Source organism: Microcebus murinus, chromosome 6 (assembly GCF_040939455.1).
Source record: "Microcebus murinus isolate Inina chromosome 6, M.murinus_Inina_mat1.0, whole genome shotgun sequence".
Lineage (NCBI taxonomy): Eukaryota > Metazoa > Chordata > Mammalia > Primates > Cheirogaleidae > Microcebus > Microcebus murinus.
In genome coordinates this window covers 27,809,493-27,830,333 of record NC_134109.1, presented here as the reverse complement: position 1 = coordinate 27,830,333, position 20,841 = coordinate 27,809,493, and the positions used below count along the sequence as shown (strand labels likewise).

The following is a 20,841-nucleotide window of genomic DNA, read 5'->3' as shown; positions in this document are numbered from 1 at the left end:
TTCCGGTTCTGAGGACGCGGCGGAAGTGGCACAGGATTGGAGGGCTCTGCGCCGGAAGCAATACCCAGGACGGGCCTAGCGGGGCTCCGAATGCCGCAGCGCTGGCCGCCACCATGGCTTCCCGGCTTGCTGTGAGCCGGTGGGGCGCCGCGCCCGCAGTTCACAGAGGCCCGCTCGTGTCCTGCCGGAGGTGGTCCGGCGCCTCAGCAGATACCGTGTACGATGTGGTGGTGTCGGGTGGAGGCCTGGTGGGCGCTGCCATGGCCTGTGCCTTGGGTAAGTTCCATCTCCAGGCCAGTAGTGGCAGGGAACTGGGCTGCGGAGGAGCGATGAGAGCCGTAGGAGCTCTTGCACTGTTTGCCCAAAGACTGAGCTTCCCGGACCTCGTGGTCTGTGCCCTGCCTTCCTAGAGGAACCCCAGGGCCTGCGTTTGGTCCTTCAGGGTCCAGCAGGGTCAAAAGTGGGAGGGGCTTATGAGTCTATCGGACGCGTGGGGAAACAGGGCCGCCCAGGATTAAACAGCTTTATTGCAATATAATTTACATACCATAGTGTTTACCCATCTAAAGTGTACGGTTTAATGGTTTTTTAGTAAATTCAGAGTCGTGCAGCTATCACTACAATAAATTTTAGAATATTTTCATCACCCTAAAAAGAAACACTGAACCCATTAACAGTCATTCTTCATTTCTCTATATCTCCTCAACCTTAGGAAACCGCTTGCCTACTTTCTGTCTCTATATATAAAGTTGCCTTTTCTGGAAGGTTCTATATAATCTACTTAATGTTTTCAAGGTTCTTCTGTGTTGTAGTGTGTATCAGTGCTTCATTCTTTTTGATGGCTGAATATTCCACTGTATGTATATACCACATTTTGTTTATTCATTTATCGGTCGATGGACATTTTGGTTGTTTCCACTTTGGGCCTATTAGGAATGCTTCTATGAACCTAAATGCTACTATGAACAATTTTGTGTACAAATTTTTGTGTGGACAGTAAGTTTTTGATTATCTTGGATCTTTTCCTACCAGTGGAATGGTAACTGTGTTTAACGTTTTGAAGAACTGCCAAACTGTTTTTTTCAAAGTAGCTACTTTTGAAAAACCATTTTACATCCTCACCGACAATATATGGGGGTTCTAGTTTCTCCAGATCCTGCACAACACCTGTTAATTGTCTTTTTGTTTATAGCCATCCTCCAGAGTATTAAGTGGGAACTATGGTTTTGATTTGTATTTCCCTAATGACTAATGATGCTGCATACCCTTTCATATGGTTAGTTTATCTTCTTTGGAGAAATGCCTATTAGACACTTTGCCCAGTTTTTAACTGGGCAATTTGTCTTTTTACTATTGAGTTAAAAGAGTTTTTATATATTCTGGGTACAAGTCCTTTATCAGATGTGATTTGCAAATATTTTCTCCCATTCTTTGGGTTGCTTTTTTACTCATTTTATGGTCCTTTCACTTTCTTGATAGTGTTCTTGGAAGCATAAAAATTTTAAATTTTGATGCAATCCAATTTATCAATCTTTTATCACTTGTGCTTTTGGTGAAATAGCTAAGAAATCATTGCCTACCCCAAAGTCACAAAGATTTACTCCCGTGTTTTTTCCTAGTTTTATAGATTTAGGTCCTACAGAAATCTGTGGTCTACATTGAGTTGAATTTTGTGAATCCTGTGAGGTAAGGACTTTGTCTTTACCTTATAATATAAGCTGCTCCACTACCCTGTGAGGTAGGTATTACTTATGTTCATGTTTTAGGGAGGAAACGTGTCTAACAAGATTAAGTAAGGACCAAAGTCTCACAGTGAGGCAGTAGCAAAGTCAGAATTCAAATTCAGGCCACCAAACTCCAGATCTGTTGCTTTTAAAAATGATACAGTGGCTTTCAGAAACTGGATTTGAGTTTTCTGTCCTTAGAAATTAAAGGTCACTAATATTGGGAGTCTTTTTTGACTTCAGAATCATGGCGTGACAACTGTATCTTCCCTGGAGTGGCTCCTCTTCTAGAGAACTGGTGAGGAGCAATGTTTTATATGAGCTAATGGGCTGGCATATCAGAGCAATTATAAAAACATGGTATCAAATATTGAGCACTAAGGCCAGGTGCAGTGACTCATGCCTATATTCTCAGCACTTTGGAAGGCTGAGGTGGGAGGATTGCTTGAGGCCTGGAGTTTGAGACCAGCCTAGGCACCATGGCGAGACCTCGTCTCTAAAAACAGAAAAAGTTAAAATACTATCCAGGCATGGTGGCTTGTGCCTGTAGTTCCAGCTGCTAGGGAGGCTGAGGTAGGAGGAGTGCCTGAGCCCAGGAGTTGGAGGCTGCAGTGATCACGCCACTGCATTACACCCTGGGCAATAGACCAATACCCTCAAAAAAAAAAAAAAAAAAAAGCATATTCTTTGTCAGTAGTACATATGCTGATCACTTTTTATTTCAATATGCACTTATAGGCTGGGCGCGGTGGCTCACACCTATAATCCTAGCACTCTGGGAGGCCGAGGCAGGTGGATTGCTCAAGGTCCGGAGTTCGAAACCAGCCTGAGCAAGAGCGAGACCCTGTCTCTACTATAAATAGAAAGAAATTAATTGGCCAACTAAAAATATGTAGAAAAAATGAACCAGGCATGCACCACCATGCCTGGCTAATTTTTTTCTATATTTAGTTTTCTATATTTAATTTAGGGTGTTCTCACGGCTGAAATGGTATGGTATGTGTTATTGCTTATTATTCTGCATGGGTAGCGTTGATGTACTCTGTAAGAAATTTGTATTCTAAGGGCTAAAGAATCAGTTAATCTGTTGTTTCTCTTGGAAGTGGGAAATAAATTCTAAAATGATATAAAATATTGCTTTTTTTCTTTTTTAGGACATGATATTCACTTTCGTGATAAGAAAATCCTATTGTTAGAAGCAGGTCCAAAGAAAGTATTGGAGAAATTGTCAGAAACTTACAGCAACAGGGTCAGCTCCATTTCCCCTGGCTCTGCAACGCTTCTCAGTAGTGAGTAAAAAGGTCCTTTCATAGATCCAATCTCCTTTCCCTCTAAGCTTTCCTGTATTTCCCATAGGCGAAGTCACCAGAGCACCTGGCAAGGAGGGAGCTCACTGAGGAGGGTGGAGAGTTTGGTAGTGGGTTTGGTAGTCTAGTGCACAGCTGAAGATGGGGACCCCTGAAATTGTTAATGTATCAATTTGCAGTCTGGGAAAGACATCCTTGAGATGTGTGGGTCCATCATGTGGACTTCATTTGGGATGTTGGGGCATTATGAATTGGCAGAACTGAAACTGTATGAACATTCACTTCTAGTAGCAGCACTTTCTTCATTCCCAGAGTTACCCCTCTAGCAAGCTGGGGAGCCAGCATGTGAAATGATTTTGGGGTGTAGATGAATTATGTGCACATGGAACCAGTTAAGAAATTGTCATTAGGTCTTGGCCGGATATTACTCCCTCAGACCATCCTGTCTCAAATTAAGCTCTTCCTTCACTCTCTAGCCCCTTATTCTGCCTTATTTTTTTTTTTTTCCATAACACTTATAGTACTACCTTACCTTATATTATGTGTTTGTTTTTTATTGTCTATCTCTTCAACTAGAATGTCAACTGCAGAGGGCAGGGACTTTGTTTGGTTCCCACTTTATGCTCAGTATCTAGAATTGAACCTGGTACATAGTAGGTGCTCAGTAAATATTTCCTCAATGAATGAATCTGTTCAATGCCATGAAGAGTTTAAAATAGTCTTTATCTAGGGGCTTTATAACTTCAGTAGGATGATGAAGGAAAAAACAATATGGGCTGAATTTTCCTTTTTTTCTTCCCCTACTTTCATGTGGGGACATTTTGACTTTTTGATCGTGGAAGCTAGGGCTTTTTCGTGTTGTACAATCTGGAACTGGGGAACAGAGTAGCTTAGCTTCTAGCATCAAACAGGATAGAAGTGGAGGGTATTTTTTCTATAATTGTAGAATATTGAAAACAACCTATTAATCAGATGGAGAAACAAAGGGGAGACTGGAGCCTGTGAGGTGACTCTAGTCTATAGATACTTTCTTTTGCAGGTTTTGGTGCCTGGGACCATATCTGCAACATGAGATACAGAGCCTTTCGGCGAATGCAGGTGCCTCTTTATCTTTTTCATGTTTGTTGTGATGTCTTGGTCTGTCTTGTGTTAAGATACTGGAGTCCACATTCTCTAGGTTTTCCATAAATGAAATTAGACAAAGTTCACGTTTCAGTCCAGGGAAGTAGGGGAAGTGTTCCTGGAAGAATTTTGTTCTCACTTTGTATCTCCTGCTAGAGACACTGACAAATTGTGGTTTTCTGCTTCTGTCACTTAGGAAAGCAATGCTCCGTTTCTGATTGGACTGATGTTTCCTTTCCTTGGTTTTAATGCATATTTTCCTTTTGTATTTCTAGGTGTGGGATGCCTGCTCAGAGGCCTTGATAATGTTTGATAAGGATAATTTAGATGATATGGGCTATATAGTGGAGAACGATGTCATCCTGCATGCTCTTACTAAGCAGCTGGAGGCTGTGTCTGGTGAGGCTTCCATCTTCCATCCACTCTCTGGGGAGCAAACTGCCTTAGGAATTACTGGGAAAAAGGATCCCTTTTACAGATACTGAATGTCCACCATATAGAAATCCTATTATGGTTATCTCAGGGTTATTTTTTTTAACAGCTTTATTTAGATACAACATATATATATATATACACACACACACTTAAAATGGGTGAATTTTATGGTGTGTGTGTATATATATACACATATATATGTATATGTGTATATATGTATATATATAAACCATAAAATTCACCCATTTTAAGTATACAATTCAGTGATTTTTACTGTACTTACAGAATTGTACAACCATTACACTATCATTTTAGAACATTTCCTCAAAAGGAAGCCCATTTATAGTCATTCTCCATTCTCTAGTTGCCCCTGGCAACTACTAACCTGCTTTGTGTCTTTCTAGATTTGCCTATTTTGTATAATCCATATAGATGGAATTATACACTGTGTATTCATTTGTGTCTGACTTTGCTGAGCATATTTTTGAGATCCATCAGTGTTATAGCATGTATCAGTACTTTATTTCTTTTTATTGTTGAATAGTGTTCCATTGTGTGGATATACTACATTTTGTTTATCCAGTCATTAGCTGATGGATGTTTGGGTTGTTTCTACTTTTTGGCGCTTGTGAATATTCACAAGTTTTTGTATGGATATATGTTTTCATTTCTAAAAAGGCTATATACCATTTCATTTTCCCATTAGTATAGAAGGGCTCCAATTTCTCCACATCCTCACCAACCCTTATTTTCCTTTTTTCTTTTTTTTTTTTTTTTTTTTTTGAGACAGTCTTGCTCTGTTGCTGAGGATAGAGTGCTGTGGCATCAGCCTAGCTCACAGCAACCTCAAACTCCTGGGCTCAAGCGATCCTCTTGCCTGCCTCAGCCTCCCGGGTAGCTGGGACTACAGGCACAAGCCACCATGCCCGGCTAATTTTTTCTGTTTTTAGTTGTTTGGCTAATTTCTTTCTATTTTTAGTAGAGACGGGGTCTCGCTCTTGCTCAGGCTGGTCTCAAACTCCTGACCTCCAGCGATCCTCTGGCCTCGGCCTCCGAGAGTACTAGGATTACAGGTGTGAGCCACCGTGCCTGGCTTTTTTTTTTTTTTTTTTTTTTTTTGAGTACAGTGTCTTGCTCTGTACTCCAGCTGGTGCTGGAGTGCAGTGGTAGGATCATAGCTCACTATAGCCTCGAACTCCTGGGCTCAAAGGATCCTCCTGCCTTAGTCTTCTGAGCTGGGATGACAGGCATTTGCTACCACACCTGGCTAATTTTTCTTATTTTTTGTAGAGATGGGGACTGGTTTCAAACTCCTGGCCTCAAGTGATCCTCCCACCTCAGCCTCCCAAATTGTAGGGATCACAGGTGTGACCCACTGCACCTGGCCCTTATTTTCCTTTTTTTAAAAAATTATAGCCATCCTAGTGAGTGTGAAGTGTTACCTCATGGTAGTTTTGATTGCATTTTCCTAATTATTGCCTATGCTGAGTATCTTTTCATGTCTTTATTGGCCATTGTATATCTTTAGTGAAATGTCTGTTCAACATCTTTTGTCCATTTTTAAATTGGATTGTCTTATTTTTGAGTTATAGGAGTTCTTTATACATTCTGAATATAAATTTATCAGATATATGATCTGCAGATATCACAGAGTTCTAGAGAGAAAAACTGGAAGCAACTTAAATGCTTTTTTTTTTTAAGGCTAGTCAAGTGAAGCAGTGAGAGTAGAGAAAGAACAACAGAATCTGTAACTGGTTGTGATCAATTAGTTATAAACACCACTACACTCAGACCAGCTTAAATGCTTTTTGATATGGGATAGTAGTTCTACCATGCAGCCTTTAAAGATGATCTAGATCTGGCCAGGTGAAGTGGCTCATGCCTGTAATCCTAGCACTTTGGGAAGCTGAGGCAGGAGGATCACTTGACTTTTGCCTGAGCAAGAGTGAGACCCTGTCTCTGTAAAAACAGAAAAATTAGCCAGGCATGTTGACATGCACCTGTAGCCAACTATTTAGAAGGCTGAAGCAGGAGGATCATTTGATCCTAGGAGTTTGAGGTTGCAGAGAGCTATGACAACACCACTGCACTCTAGCCCGGGTACAGAGCAAGACCCTGCCTCAAAAAAAAAAAAAAGAAAAAAACTAGATCTAATATTTAGTAACTTAGAAAGATATCCCATTATGGTGAAAAAAAAAAGTATGTCATGCAATCCCATTTGTGTATGTGTGCATATAGATGCACAGGAAATCATCTGGCAAGCTATACATGAAAGTTCTATTTTTTCTTTTCTTTGTTGTACAGACTTTTACAATGAGCTTATTCTTAAACTGCTTTATTGAGGTATGACTGACACACAAAAAGCTGTAGATATTTAATATATACAACTTGATATTTTTAGAGCATATTGTTTTCATGACCAGAAAAATAAAATGATTTCTAGTGGAAAGAACAATCTTATGCAATGTAGAATTTATTTCAGCCTGTGATGTTCCTGCCCTGTCTACTCTGAAAGCACACATGGGCTCATTTAGGTGTAGAGTGCAAATGGAGGAGCTCATGCTCCCATGAGGACGGGAAGAAGAGTGCCCCAGGCTGAAAATACACTGAGAGATTTAATACCTTGTTGTTGTTATTGAGTCATCCCTGTGGCTTTCGTCATTTATCAGCTCTCAGACCATATCATTGGTTACTTATTTTTTTAGATCTTTTCTTGTTTGGCAGTAAATGACAAGACACTGCTGTCCTGAGACCTTGCTTTAGTTATGGCTTTTTCCTCAGCTTGTGTGGCCTGCCTTTCTAATGTTGTGTTCTTTTTTTCTTTTGACCTCCCCAGACCGAGTGACAGTTCTCTACAGGAGCAGAGCTGTTGGCTATACCTGGCCTTGTCCATTTCCTATGACAGACTCCAGCCCTTGGGTTCATATTACCCTAGGTGATGGCAGTACCCTCCAGACCAAATTGTTGGTAGTTGAAGATTCTTCTTTGCCAGGGGTCTTGCTTATCTACACCTAGATTCTAGGGCCTCCAGTTCTAGATCTAAGCTATAGTTTAAATTAATTTTAGGCAAAGCTTTTGATTATAAGGACAAGTACCCATTCAAGCCAACTCAAGTTAAGATGGTCTTATTGTAAATCCTGTATAGGAAGCAATCTCTTGGGCCATCTTTGGTCATGAAATAAAAGGTACCCGGTTCTCCACTGCTGTCTAAAATTAAAATAAAATAAAATAAAAAAAGGTACCCAGACCTCACAGGGACAAAACCAAAGTGTCAGAAATTGAGGCTGTTCCTTCCCTCTCAGGAGTCTGTGATTGTTTATCTCCTTGCACCTCTCATTTTTCTTCTCTTTCTGCTCACCACCTTCCCCTTTTACACGGCAGCCATTTCTCACCTTATATCAGGACTGTTCAGCTCTAGTGCCTGCCTTTTACTGAAACTTCCCTTACTCTCTATTTCAAATATGAAGAGACTGGCTGAGTTTAACCTATGGCTGGCACCTCTTGGGTCAGATGTCCAGCACTGGCTCTTTTGGCTGAGACTGAGATAATGGAGGATTATATCTCTGGGCTATTAGTGAGGCAGGTCTGATAAAAAGTTTCCTGCTATAGATGGGCTTACCAACAGTTTGGACTAGAGATAAATGGGGGGGGGGGCAGAGAAAAACTTCTGAAGCTGTTTGATTTATGAAGAAGCTATAAGACTTAGCAGGCTCTGGTCTCCATGCAGATTGGTGCAGATGGTCACAACTCAGGAGTACGGCAGGCTGCTGGGATCCAGAATGTTAGCTGGAACTATGACCAGTCCGCGGTTGTGGCTACTCTGCATTTATCAGAGGTAAGGTCCTGTGCTGTTGTCTGGTGACTGACTCTACTCATAAGCACTAAGTACTTATCACAAAAACTTTTCTCCTCTCTATTACAGGCCACAGAAAACAATGTAGCTTGGCAGAGATTTCTTCCCTCGGGGCCTATTGCCCTGCTTCCGGTAAGAGGTCCTCTGGCGGGTCTGCTCAAGTGTACCCAGCCTTCCTATTTTAGGACTTCACTTTCAGCCTTTTTCAGGTTTCAAGGGAGTATGTCCAGGCTAGCTTTGTTTTCCCTTCTTGTCTTTTTATGCTTGAGAGCTCCCGAGTAAAGAAGAGTTTTAGCCCTTGGTATCAATGTTCTTCTTTTGGCACAGCTCTCAGACACCTTGAGTTCCTTGGTTTGGTCCACATCTCATGAGCATGCAGCAGAACTGGTTAGCATGGATGAGGAAAAATTTGTAGATGCCATTAACTCTGCCTTTGTAAGTATCAACTTATCCAGCTGATCATGTGTTGCAGGGGTAGATACAGAAAGGTGGTTTTATGAGTAAGGAAAAAGGACCAATGAGTCACCTGCCCCTCTTTAGCTATAATGCTTGATCTGGATGGTGTGGAGGAGAGCATACAGGGACATGCGTAACAACAGAAATAATAATGTATGTGTTTTGAGGGCCGCTGTTATGCTGACTGAAACTGCTGCCTGGGTTGTGGTTAGCACTGGCATTTTCTGAAAATACTTTCATAATTTGGATAATACTTTGATAATAGATCCTAAGTATCTAAACCTTTGAACCTGATTCATTGGATATGTTCCAGGGAGGGGCTGAGCACATTTCAGCACAGATCTTACAAGGGAGCTTTGTAGACAGACATGGGCTCAGTACTTGGTTTTATCTGTTAATTCCCTAAAAATAGAAGTAGTATTATCAACTTCTAAGGGATAAAGGACTTCAAAAATGAGAGAATTTATGTAAAATACGTGGAACAGATCATCTAGTCCATTGTAGGTGCTCAACATTTGGTAATAATTATTCACAGCCTTTAGATCATATGGGCACCAGTATTTTTAGAGCCTACTGCCACATTTATCTAAATTCACTAAATTCATTAATAATTGATAACATTTATTGAGTGCTTACTATGTGCCAGGTACAGGTTAGAGTTTTACATATATTTATTGATTTAATTCAGTAAACTTTTGAGGTAGATACTATTATTATCCTCATTATAAGACAGAGATGAGGAACTTGCCTAAGGTCATAGAGCTAGTGGTAAAGCTGGGTTCTGCTGGCCCTCAGAGCCTGTGCTTTTAACCACTGAACTCTCCTATCTCACTAATGACCTCATGCTGAAGATGGAAATTCACTGCTATGTAGTAGCAACAAGAACAAAAGGAACTGAATATACTGAAGTGGATTCCAGGATAAATGGTGAATGCTACCCCTCTGGGTCATTTAATATATATTCCTGGCACAGGTCTAGGATTTTTGTAACATTCATTCAACAACAATTACAAGTGCCTTCTCTGTAGCAGGCTCTGGAGATACTGAGACAAATGAAACAATCCCTGCTTTCAGGAAGCTCATAGTCAAGTGAGGGGGAAAGACACATAAATGACAATCTTGGTACAGTGATAGAAGTATGCATAGGATGCTGTGGGGTCATACAGGAGGAAAACACACACTGAGAAGGGTGGGAGGGTTACAAAGAGGTGACATCTTCTGCATGCCCTGCGGTGTTGTCCTGGTGAAATAGAGGTGGCAGGATGTTCTAAGTAGAGGGGAGTCCTATTGGCAAGAGGATATTGTATGATGAGCTATGTTGTGGCTGGCACATGGTTACTCATCACAGAGAGTAGTGAAAAGTGAAGCTTGGAGATAGGCGGGGGCCTGCTTATGAGTAGTTTGGCTTGATCCTAAAACCTGTGGGAGTGATGGGAAGATGAGATTTGCATTTGTTTGAGGGGCTTGTTACTTGTAGTCTTGATACTTGTTTAGCAAAGTTAGGTAGCATTACTGTTAGCTTTGGTTACAAAAAAGGATGAATTTTTAATTCCTTGCCAGTCACTGATGAGATTTCACCTTGTCTTGTGGCTGATGCTGCTCAGTGGAATGATGCTAATCACACGGACTTCATCGACTCAGCTGGCACTGTGTTGCAACATGCTATTGCTCTTCTGAAGCCCACTAAGGTCTCAGCTCGCCAGCTACCTCCAAGTGTAGCCAGGGTGGATGCCAAAAGCCGAGTGCTGTTTCCTCTTGGGTTGGGACATGCTGCTGAGTACGTCCGGCCTCGGGTGGCGCTCATTGGGTAAGATAATAACAGAGCAGGGCCACTCCCTTCTCACTGTGCTGCTAGAGGTCACACCTGAACTCTGCTCTATTCTTAGGGATGCAGCCCACAGAGTCCATCCACTTGCAGGACAAGGTGTCAACATGGGCTTTGGGGATATCTCCAGCTTGGTCCATCACCTTAGAACTGCAGCCTTCAATGGGAGAGACTTAGGTAAGGATTCAGGTACCCTGAAGTATCCAGAGGTCATATAGTTAGGGAAAATCAGGGCCCCAAAATATCCACAGTAGCAAGATGTGGTACACATAAAATGTATTTGATTTGTTAGGAGAGGGAAAAATACTTTATTTTTGGATTAGGAGTTTAACCTTTCCTCTGTTTTCCAGGCTCCATGAGCCACCTCACAGGTTATGAAACAGACAGACAACGTCACAATACTGCTCTTCTGGCTGCCACAGACTTACTAAAAAGGCTGTACTCCACCACCGCTACTCCGCTTGTGCTGCTCAGGACATGGGGCTTGCAGGCCACAAATGCAGTGTCTCCACTCAAAGTAAGAGGCCACTCTTGGCTTTCTAAGATTCTTGCTCATGGAAGAATGACTTTGCAAACAGCTTTTAATTTGTTCGAATTAATTTTCTTGGCTATGAAATTATCTATTTTTCCAGTGCTTATGAGCAAAAAGGTACTTGCTAGGCTTGTTGGTATTAAGGTCCACATCTGAGCAATAACTTTTATAGGGAGGACTTAAATTCTTTTTGCTGCTTGGCTAGCTCCTTCCCTGAGAAACTTCCATTTAAAAATACTTTTTGTTTTTTTAGCTGAAATAAAGCAGGGAGTCTTGGGAGTACCTTTATGGGACTTTGTCTAAGTTTTTGCTTTAATCACTTTGGATATTTTATTTTCCTCACCTGCTATCATACCTTACAGCTTTTGTTTTTTGGGTTTTTTTTTTGAGACAGACTCTCACTCTGTTGCCTGGGCTAGAGAGTCGTGGCCTCAGCCTCCCTAGTAGCTGGGACTACCGGAATGCGCCACCATGCCCAGCTAATTTCTATTTTTTTAAGTAGAGATTGGGTCTCACTCTTGCTCAGGCTGGTTTCGAACTCCTGACCTTGAGCTATCTGCCCGCCTCAGCCTCCCAGAGTGCTAGGATTACAGGTCTGAGCCACTGCGCCTGCCCATACCTTACAGTGTTAAAAGTGTCACTCAACTTTGTTTTTTTCTCTAGGAACAGATTATGACCTTTGCAAGCAAATGAGTGCTCCTCTTCTAGAGTTTATGTTGATGAAAAAAAGAACATCCTTCTCCAGGACCATCTCACACATTTTCAAGATTTAATTTAATAAATTTACATTGCATTAGAGAATTCCCATCTCTTCTTCTCTGCTTAATGGGCCTGTGGAGCCCAAATAATGCGTGATAATTTGCGGTGAGGAGGATATATTAGCCAAGCCAAGGGAAAAAACCTTAAAGGAAGACTATTACGATTTGGTTGAAAAAAACATTTTATTACTAAAACAAAAATCATTGAGGTGCTGTCTCAGTCATTTTCACTCGTTAACAATTCTTTCTAAAGAGAAGACATACAGTTTTTTTTTAATGCTGGTCATAAGTTTATACAATTGTTTTTGATAGAATTAGAAATACTCAGTGCATTTTTGTTAGAATTGCTGTTTAAAAATTAACATCAGAATACAAATTAAATATAAACTGCTTTAACCTTTATTATAGCTACACTGGATTTTCTAAAAAAAAAACAGATTTTATTAATGTGAGTTATTCTTCATCACAGCACCAGATTTCACCTTTATTTATGGTTCCTCTCTGGGACACCACTGTCTAATAAAATAATAAATAATTTCATTGCACAGGTTTGAAGACCTCGGGAACCAGGTCAAAAGGGAAACTATGATTAGCAGCAGACTTTGTTCATGCTTGGTAGCAGACTGGTAGCCAAGTGGAGGGAGTGGTATTTTGTTGTGGGTTTTTTTTTTTTTTTGAGACAGAGTCTCACTTTGTTGTCCAGGCTACAGTGAGTGCCGTGGTGTCAGCCTCGCTCACAGCAACCTCAAACTCCTGGGCTCAAACGATCTTTCTGCCTCAGCCTTCTGAGTAGGTGGGACTATAGGCATGTGCCACCATGCCCAGCTAATTTTTTGTATATATATTACTTGGCCAATTAATTTCTTTCTATTTATAGTAGAGACGGGGTCTTGCTCTTGCTGGTTTCGAACTCCTGACCTCGAGTGATCCGCCGCCTCGGCCTCCCAGAGAGCTAGGAATACAGGCATGAGCCACTGTGCCCGGCCTGTTGTGGGTTTTTAAAGAGCTCACACTTCATAGTACCAGAGATGCCTCTTGAAGAGATTTTCAGGTCTGTTAGATTTGGTCACTATGAAGAACATCTTCCCCAGACATCTGATTTGAAGATGAAATGAGAAGAAACAGTCTGCTTTTGAACCAAGCAAGCTATTCTTGAGAATAATTTTTAAAGGCATAAGAAGTCTGTTACTACAGGGGAGCTTTTCAGGCAAATGCAGAAAATTTATAAGATACTAGAGTAAAAAAGTAACAGTGTCACAACCTTCCTGGAATCTCAGGAAAAACATAGCCAGAATAAAAGATGGCAGCTGCTGTGAAAAGCTGTATGGCTACTATACCAGAGTCTGTAGGGACAAAGTCGTCATTCATAAAAAAAAACAGAAAAGTGGCATAGGTGCGGAGAACACACACTCTCTAAAAGTTTGCAAACAAAATCAGGCAAGATGAAGAATTTTAAGGCACACCTTGCAAGGACCTTCATATGACAATGATGATGATAACAAATATAAGATCTACCATGTATTAGGCCATGTCCTAAGTATTTTCAATATATTAACACATTTACAGAGTAGAAGCTAACCAGCAGTATTAGAATCTATAGGACCCTTAATAAGAGGCCCAAAGGGTACACTGGGGTCAGAATGGACGTTATAGACAATTTTTTTTTTTTAAGAAACAAAAATTCTCATTCCAAATTGTTCTTTTGAGACAGAGTCTCACTCTGTTGCCCAAGCTAGAGTGCTGTGGCGTCAGCCTAGCTCATAGCAACCTCAAACTCCTGGGCTCAAGCGGTCCTCCTGCCTAAGCCTCCTGAGTAGCTGGGATTACAGGCATGTGCCACCATGCCCGGCTATTTTTTTCTGTATATGTTTTTAGTTGGCCAATTTCTTTCTATTTATGGTAGAGAGGTGGTCTCGCTCTTAGGCTGGTTTCGAACTCCTGACCTTGAGCAATCCGCCCACCTCAGCCTCCCAGAATGCTAGGATTACAGGCATGAGCCACCGCACCTGGACCCCAATTTTTTTTTTTTTTTGAGACAGTGTCTCACTCTGTCATTGGGGCTAGAATGCTGTGGCGTCAGCCTAGCTCACAGCAACCTCAAACTCCAGGGCTCAAGCAATCCTCCTGCCTCAGCCTCCCAGGTAGCTGGGACTACAGGCATATGCCACCATGCCCAGCTAATTTTTCTATGTATTTTTAGTTGGCCAATTAATTTCTTTCTATTTTTTAGTAGAGATGGGGTCTCGCTGTTGCTCAGGCTGGTCTTGAACTCCTAAGCTCAAGCAATCCCCCCCGCCTTGGCCTCCCAGAGTGCTAAGATTACAGGCGTGAGCCACTGCACCCAGCCCCCAAATTGTTCTTAAAATGGACAAATTGGTTAATTCTCCAGGTGTTTTCATCAAGATTAACAAAATATATTTAGATAAATTTCTGGAGTTAGAGTGCCTCTATCCGAGAGTTCCAAAGATATTTGGGATGACCAAAGGAGCCTGCTGAATAATGTGTTATTTTACAAAAATGGACCCTTGTTGATAAGTTTCAGAGACAAAATGCAGTGATAAAGACAAGAGAATCTTATGTCTCTGGATTTGTCAATCTGGAAGAGTCTTTTTTTTTTTTTTTTTTTTGAGACAGAGTCTCACTTTGTTGCCCAGGCTAGAGTGAGTGCCATGGTATCAGCCTAGCTCACAGCAACCTCAATCTCCTGGGCTCAAGCGATCCTACTGCCTCAGCTTCCCAAGTAGCTAGGACTACAAGCATGCGCCACCATGCCCCACTAATTTTTTTATATATTTTTAGTTGGTCAATTAATTTCTTTCTATTTTTGGTGGAGATGGGGTCTCACTCAGGCTAGTTTCGAACTCCTAAGCTCGAGCGATCCACCCACCTCAGCCTCCCAGAGTGCTAGGATTACAGGCATGAGCCACCACGCCCGGCCTGGAAGAGTCTTTAGTGAACACAGCTTACCTGTTGGGGAAACAACTTGGTTTCTACTGGAGGAAACAGTCTTTCCCTAATACATGGGCCAACATTTAATGTACTGTGACTGGTCTAGCACCCCTTTTGGACAAAGAAGGGGGTCTAGACATCTGTCACATGTTAAAGAAGAGCCCATAAAGAACTTGGGAGAGGCTTTCTTCAAAATATTGAAAGGCTTTGGAAGGAGCATTAGAGCAGAACTAAAACCACTGAGAAGATAGGTAGATGTCAGCTCAATATAAAGAGGAATTTTTTTTACCATCATTGCAATCCCAAAGGGAATGAGCTATCTGAAAACATGCCTAAGCAGATGCTGAATGATAACCTGTTTTTATTGAGGAAGGCAATAGGTATAAAGATGAGCTTAGTAATAATAGTGTGAAAAGTTTTAAGAAATTCCACATTGAATTAAAAAAACAAAATCTGGGGGATAAGGACACAGAAATTTGCTTAGTTTCTTACACAGAGCAGATATTAAATATTTGATGCAATGGAGGTTCCCCAGGACCTGGTGTGAAGGCCAGGTGCATTTAATATTCTTTGTGAGAAAGCAGAATGAAAGGGAGTCCACTGTTTGGGGAGATATCTCTCCTGGAAAGAAGGTAGAGGTAAAGGAGGAGCCAGACCACAGGAAGATCTTCCAAGTCTAAGGGCATCAGAGTAGGTGGACAAGAAGCAGATAACTACTATGTGGGAAAGTACAAGATAAATGAATTTGAGGGGAAACAATTGAGTTCTGAGCCTTCAGACTCAAAAAGAGAACTTGAGAGTCATTAAACATGGCTCTTTCTGGAGATGCTAGCCCACTGTACTGATGTGGACCAAAAGAGCCACCAAATCAAATGTGGAGGATTATTGGGAGGAGAATTGGAAATCCTGGTACTAAACAAATAATTCGGAGGGTATTAGCTAAACTGCTCAGGAGCCAGGGCAGAAGATACTGCTATAAACAGACAGCATAAAAGGGTAATCTGAAAGAGGCTATGACCAAAATTTATAGATGCTAGGATAGCACAAACACTGACCTCTCACCACAGACCACAAGGTAGGGTATAGTTACTATAGTTCTATTCTTAGAAATACAAAGAAAACAAGTTTAGTTCATGGAAAATACTATAAACACATTAGCCTAGGAGGTGGTACTGACACTGAATACACACATAAGATTGGATATGTTCATTAATCCCAGAGTTGAATGATAAAAAGTTGATTACAGGAGATAGGCTACATGAGGCAGCTATAGCCTCCCACGACATGTCTCCAGACACTGGATGTCGTCCTTTCTTAAGGCTGCGAGCTATGCACAGTTAGGAGCTACTCTCCATTCTATTACCATTTAGGATGGCTCTCCACTGGCTGATTGGAGCTAGCACAGAACAAGATCACAAATTCTGACATGGTACCATTTTTGGGGGGGTGGGAATTATACATGGAAAGCAAAAACAGGTATTTTTTTCTCTTTTGGGGGGAGGTATATGCAGATAAGGGTAGGCAGTGTACAGGGAGGAGAAAAATACTGGTATTGCTAGGTCATGGGATTGCAATAAATCAGCTTAATATAGCATATAAGAGGAAAATTAAAATGTTTAAGGTATGAGGCACTCAAAGGGTTGAAATGAGATTTTTCTTTGGTTCCCTGGGTTCTCCAAGGTTGAGTTCCAAAGCTATACTTTTTGGCTCACAGGGCTCTCTGTGACACACAAAGAATTTCAAAAGATTTAGACTCTTCTGGTGCCAACTGTGCATGCTGAGTGTTTAGGTAGCAGTTCACATTAAATGTGTAAAACTAAATTAAACTCAAATTTCTAGACTCAAGGACAAGATCCATCTACAAAAGCTCCTTTTCTCCTGATAAAGCTAGCTGCTGGGCTTCAGTCCAGGTTGTCCCCCAGACTAGCTCAGAAAATGACTCTCCTTCTCCCTTTAAAAAGGTTGTTGGCAAATGGAGGCCTCAGAGGAAGTGCGTGTCCTCAGTGGGAAATGCCCAGAGACTGCAACAGGTGAAAGGTGGCCCCCAAGGCCCAACCTGTTTCTATGTTGTTCACTTTCTTTGTGAGCTGTTGAGGAGGGAAAAAAAAGTCTTCACATTTTCATCCAATTTTCAACTCCAGCAAGCATGGCACTTGGCAGATCATGTTGGCAAATAGCATTCAATGGTCACACCAAGGCAAAAACTGGGAGGAATCAGGCTTGGGAGGCTTCCCACTACTCATCTCTATAACAGTTTCCTCCAACCATGGCCCACCGCCTCTGCACCCACCATTCTGATCCCTGGGTGTTTCTGACCCAGGAAGCAGTCCACCAGGCCTTCAAGAGATCTTCTAGACAGATAGGATTCTGAACTCTTTCCCTAGTCTTGAAACTAAACAGCATCCCCACCTTTATTTTCTGAATCACCCATTTATGATGAGGCAACTTGTAATGGTAATAGATGTGGTAGAAAGGGCATGATGAAGAATTGGGAATAGATTTAGGGGTAGGAAAGAACAAACCAAGCTTCTCAATTCATACTGTGTAAGCAACTGCCTCTTATTAAGCACTAATAATAACCAACCAGGGCATTTAAGACATTCTGGGCCAGACTATGCCTCAGTGAGCTCAATGACCTTGGGCAAAGCTTTACATTCAATTTCCTCGAGTATATAACAAGAGGATTAGTGTTTATCAAATTGTTTTCTTCAGAATCCTAGTGTTTTTTGGAAATGCTTAGCAGGAAAAAAAGAGGTCAAATGGTAAAGGTGTTACAGGCTCCCAACCTCTGCCTCAACCAGAATAGCTCCACTTGATCAGTTTTATATCACTGGCATCCTGTATAAGCTTTTGTTGAATAAAGATGCCACCACCAAAAAGAAAAAAAAGTTTGTAAACCAGTGGATTGTTCTATGTTAACCTGATGAAACTGAGTCTGATCACTGTGCCCAAAACTGGGAAGAATGGCATTTAAATCATTATCTTGAGGAAAAAAGTGATTATCATGAGGTTCAGTCTCGGACACCTGAGTCAAATTGGAAGTGCCCACACCAAAATGCTCTTCCTGTGTCCTCAGGACTTGGCTGGAAGCCTGGAGGATATAGATGCCAAAATGAAGCTATCTCTGGAACAGGGGACTGTCCATGACTGATTTACATTCTGCCTCCACTGAAAATAGCAGGAAAATTGTCCTTAAATGACTTGGTTATTGTTGATACTCAAGTAGAAGCAGCTGTTAAGTTAGCATGTATTGAGAGGCTAAGGATGATCTCTTACCCACCAATTATCCCCAACTGATACAAAATCCATCCATTAATAGTAATACAAATACTAATAACTTACTATGTGCCAGGCATTGTGCTTTTTATGCATTATCTTAATTTTCATAACAGCCCTATGAAATAGTACTACAAGGATCCTTGTATTTCAAATGAGGAACCTAAAAGTTAGGGGAAGTCGATCTCCATTTAAGGCCACAGAGCTAGTAAGCATGCAAATCAGAACTTTAACACAGATCTAATGGACAACAGAGCCCAAGTTTTAAACACTACACTAACTCTTCTTGCCCTGAGCTCTAAATTGATTTAATAAACTATGTGACTTGGGCATGTTAAGTTGGGCTGCAAGATTTCTGTTCTGTGACTTCTGGAATAGCTTGCCTGGGCCAGGTTGTGCACAGGCAAGCAGTAATATACTCGGAGACTACCATTGCATCAGCATAATTTCCCACATTCATGGTGCCTAGCACAGTGCCTTGTCCATAGCCCAATCAGAAATACCTCATAATTCCACCTATAGCTACTCTGATTACTAAACAAATTCTTGACTCCTTCCCAACCCCCACAAAAGAAGACTGCTATGGGACTCTGGTGTCCCATCTCTTACCTGTAAGATGGTGCTGTCTGCAAAGCCAAAGCCATCCTTTAACAGGGCTGTGATATAGGCTAGGTCCATGCACAGAAAAGGACTGCCAGAGGTGAAGTTTTCCAAGTTATCACAAACTGAAAGTGAGAGACAGTGAACAGTGGAGTTCAAGTTTGCAACTAATTGAGACATGTAGGATTTGCTCTAAATATAGACTGAGGTAGAATAAGCAAAGCAGAAATCTTCATTTGATTAACTCCTGGGCCTCGTAGAAAGTAGACTGCACTGATTGCCTTTGCGAGACCCACAGCTTCTTAAGAGCTTGCACATTTCTGGCGTGATATCTTATTTACTCAAATTTACATGGGTCCTAGTTTATTTGCTAAGTTTCTGTGACCTATTGCAAAGGTTTAGTTCCTTACCTATTATTAATGCTGAGGCCCACAAGACAGGGCAATACCACTTAGCTCTACTGTGGGCCACTGGATAAGATCATTTGTATTTTAGATTGACTCTCTCAAGGAAGCCTCTGTGGCTTTTTCCCATGTATTTTTATGCTCGGTGTTTCATTAACACTGATAACACTATTTTAGTTTTAAAAAAAATAAAGGAAGAAATGTAGAAAGACAAAGTTTTTACCATTTCCCCAAAGCCTCTTGTATTCTTGCCCAGAATTATATGCCATCTAATGCTTACAAAAAAAATTTTTTTGGAGACAGGGTCTGGTTATGTTGCCCAGGCTGGAGTGCAGTGGCTATTCACAGGTGCAATCATAGTTCACTGCAGCCTCAAACCCCTGGCCTCAAGCATTCCTCCTGCCTCAGCCTCCTCAGTAGCTGAGACCACAGATGTGCACCACTGTGCCTGGCTAGCACCTGATGCTTTTAACTCCTAGCAAGGCTAGAAGACGCAGAAGGCTTTCTGAACTGACTGAGGTTACTGCTTTAGGTCACTAGAGTCAGCAGGCACAGGCACAGCCTCAAAGGGGTGCCTTCAAGGGCTTCCCTTGACACTTACCTTCTCTGGCCTTTCTTTCAAAATCTTCAACTTTTAAAACACCCCCCTTTTCATAATCTGAAATGAAAAAGAATAGCAGCTGATATAAAAAAGCCTTCAAGGAAATACAAGGAGAGTCATCCGAGTGATGTTATAATAAAAAACTGGACATTTTCAATATTAGAGAGTGGGATAAACAAACATGACATATCCATACAATATAATCTATACAGCCTATTTTATTTATTTATAATCCATTTCATCTTATGTATATTTAACTACAGTAAAAAAAATAGACCAATTAAAAAGCACATAAACAGAAAATTAATTCTTATCTCTCAGGCCATGAAATATCATGTACTTAACTCACACAGTGAAACAAAAGCATTACTTTGTGTTAAGAAAAAAAGTTATTATAAAGGGGCAGGAAGAAACTTTTGGGAGTGATGGATATGTTCATTATCTTAAATGTGGTTATGGTTTCATGGGTGTATATCCATGACAAAAATTAGAAAACTGCACGCTTTAAACACGTACACTTATGTATGCCAATAATGTCTCAATAAAGATTTTTTAAAATGTCAGGTATAGTTCTTGAGGTTATCTACCTCCAAAATATTCTAAGTCGTAGTCACTCTTCCATTCAAGTGACTAGTGCCACTCAACAACCAGCACTGGAGAAGAGTCAGGCAATCACCCCAACAAAGCATTTCAAGTGCTCCTTTCTCCCTGACCTTCCCCACCACAGCCCTGCCCACTTTTCTTTCTGGACTGACACCTGAGGTGAACTTACCAATCATGTCTGTGTCAACAGCTCGATCATAATAATAAGAGAAAGCATAGAAGGAGCTTCTCTGGATCTCTTCTGGCTGGTGAAGTTTTCCTTGTACCACCCTCAGGACTTCGGCATAGCAGGGCTCAAAGCCCATCTCCCCTGCCAGGGCAAAGGTACACGAGAAAAGTGAGGACAGTGACAGGGGAAAAGGCCATTCTCTGGAGCAAGCTGCTGGAGACAAGCAG

General features: G+C 41.3%; 2 protein-coding genes across 4 annotated transcripts in view; one reads left to right on the top strand and one right to left on the bottom strand.

Moving 5' to 3' along the window:
* The first annotated feature begins 43 nt into the window (after positions 1 to 43).
* COQ6 (coenzyme Q6, monooxygenase) lies at positions 44 to 13,579 on the top strand. Of its 3 annotated transcripts, none has more exons than XM_012741689.3 (12): positions 44 to 276; positions 2,879 to 3,013; positions 4,071 to 4,129; positions 4,429 to 4,552; positions 7,425 to 7,555; positions 8,316 to 8,423; positions 8,511 to 8,573; positions 8,769 to 8,876; positions 10,502 to 10,704; positions 10,784 to 10,899; positions 11,073 to 11,239; positions 11,918 to 13,579. In XM_012741689.3, the coding sequence occupies exons 1-12, from the start codon at positions 114 to 116 to the stop codon at positions 11,945 to 11,947; spliced, it is 1,407 nt and encodes a 468-aa protein (XP_012597143.1). In that variant the 5' UTR covers positions 44 to 113; the 3' UTR covers positions 11,948 to 13,579. The 3 variants fall into 3 exon arrangements, with proteins under 3 accessions (XP_012597143.1, XP_075859987.1, XP_075859986.1); XM_076003872.1 differs by lacking the exon at positions 44 to 276 and adding an exon at positions 286 to 1,686 and having other exon boundaries at positions 11,918 to 12,055; XM_076003871.1 differs by lacking the exon at positions 44 to 276 and adding an exon at positions 286 to 2,022 and having other exon boundaries at positions 11,918 to 12,055.
* Positions 12,177 to 20,841, bottom strand: part of ENTPD5 (ectonucleoside triphosphate diphosphohydrolase 5 (inactive)) — a 58,708-nt gene continuing 50,043 nt past the window's right edge. The window contains exons 13-16 of the mRNA XM_076003873.1: positions 20,615 to 20,755; positions 19,843 to 19,899; positions 18,847 to 18,962; positions 12,177 to 17,048 (exon numbers count right to left, since the gene is read on the bottom strand). Of these exons, the coding sequence (XP_075859988.1) occupies positions 16,962 to 17,048; positions 18,847 to 18,962; positions 19,843 to 19,899; positions 20,615 to 20,755 (401 nt within the window). The 3' untranslated portion in view covers positions 12,177 to 16,961. The remainder of the gene's footprint in view (positions 17,049 to 18,846; positions 18,963 to 19,842; positions 19,900 to 20,614; positions 20,756 to 20,841) is intronic.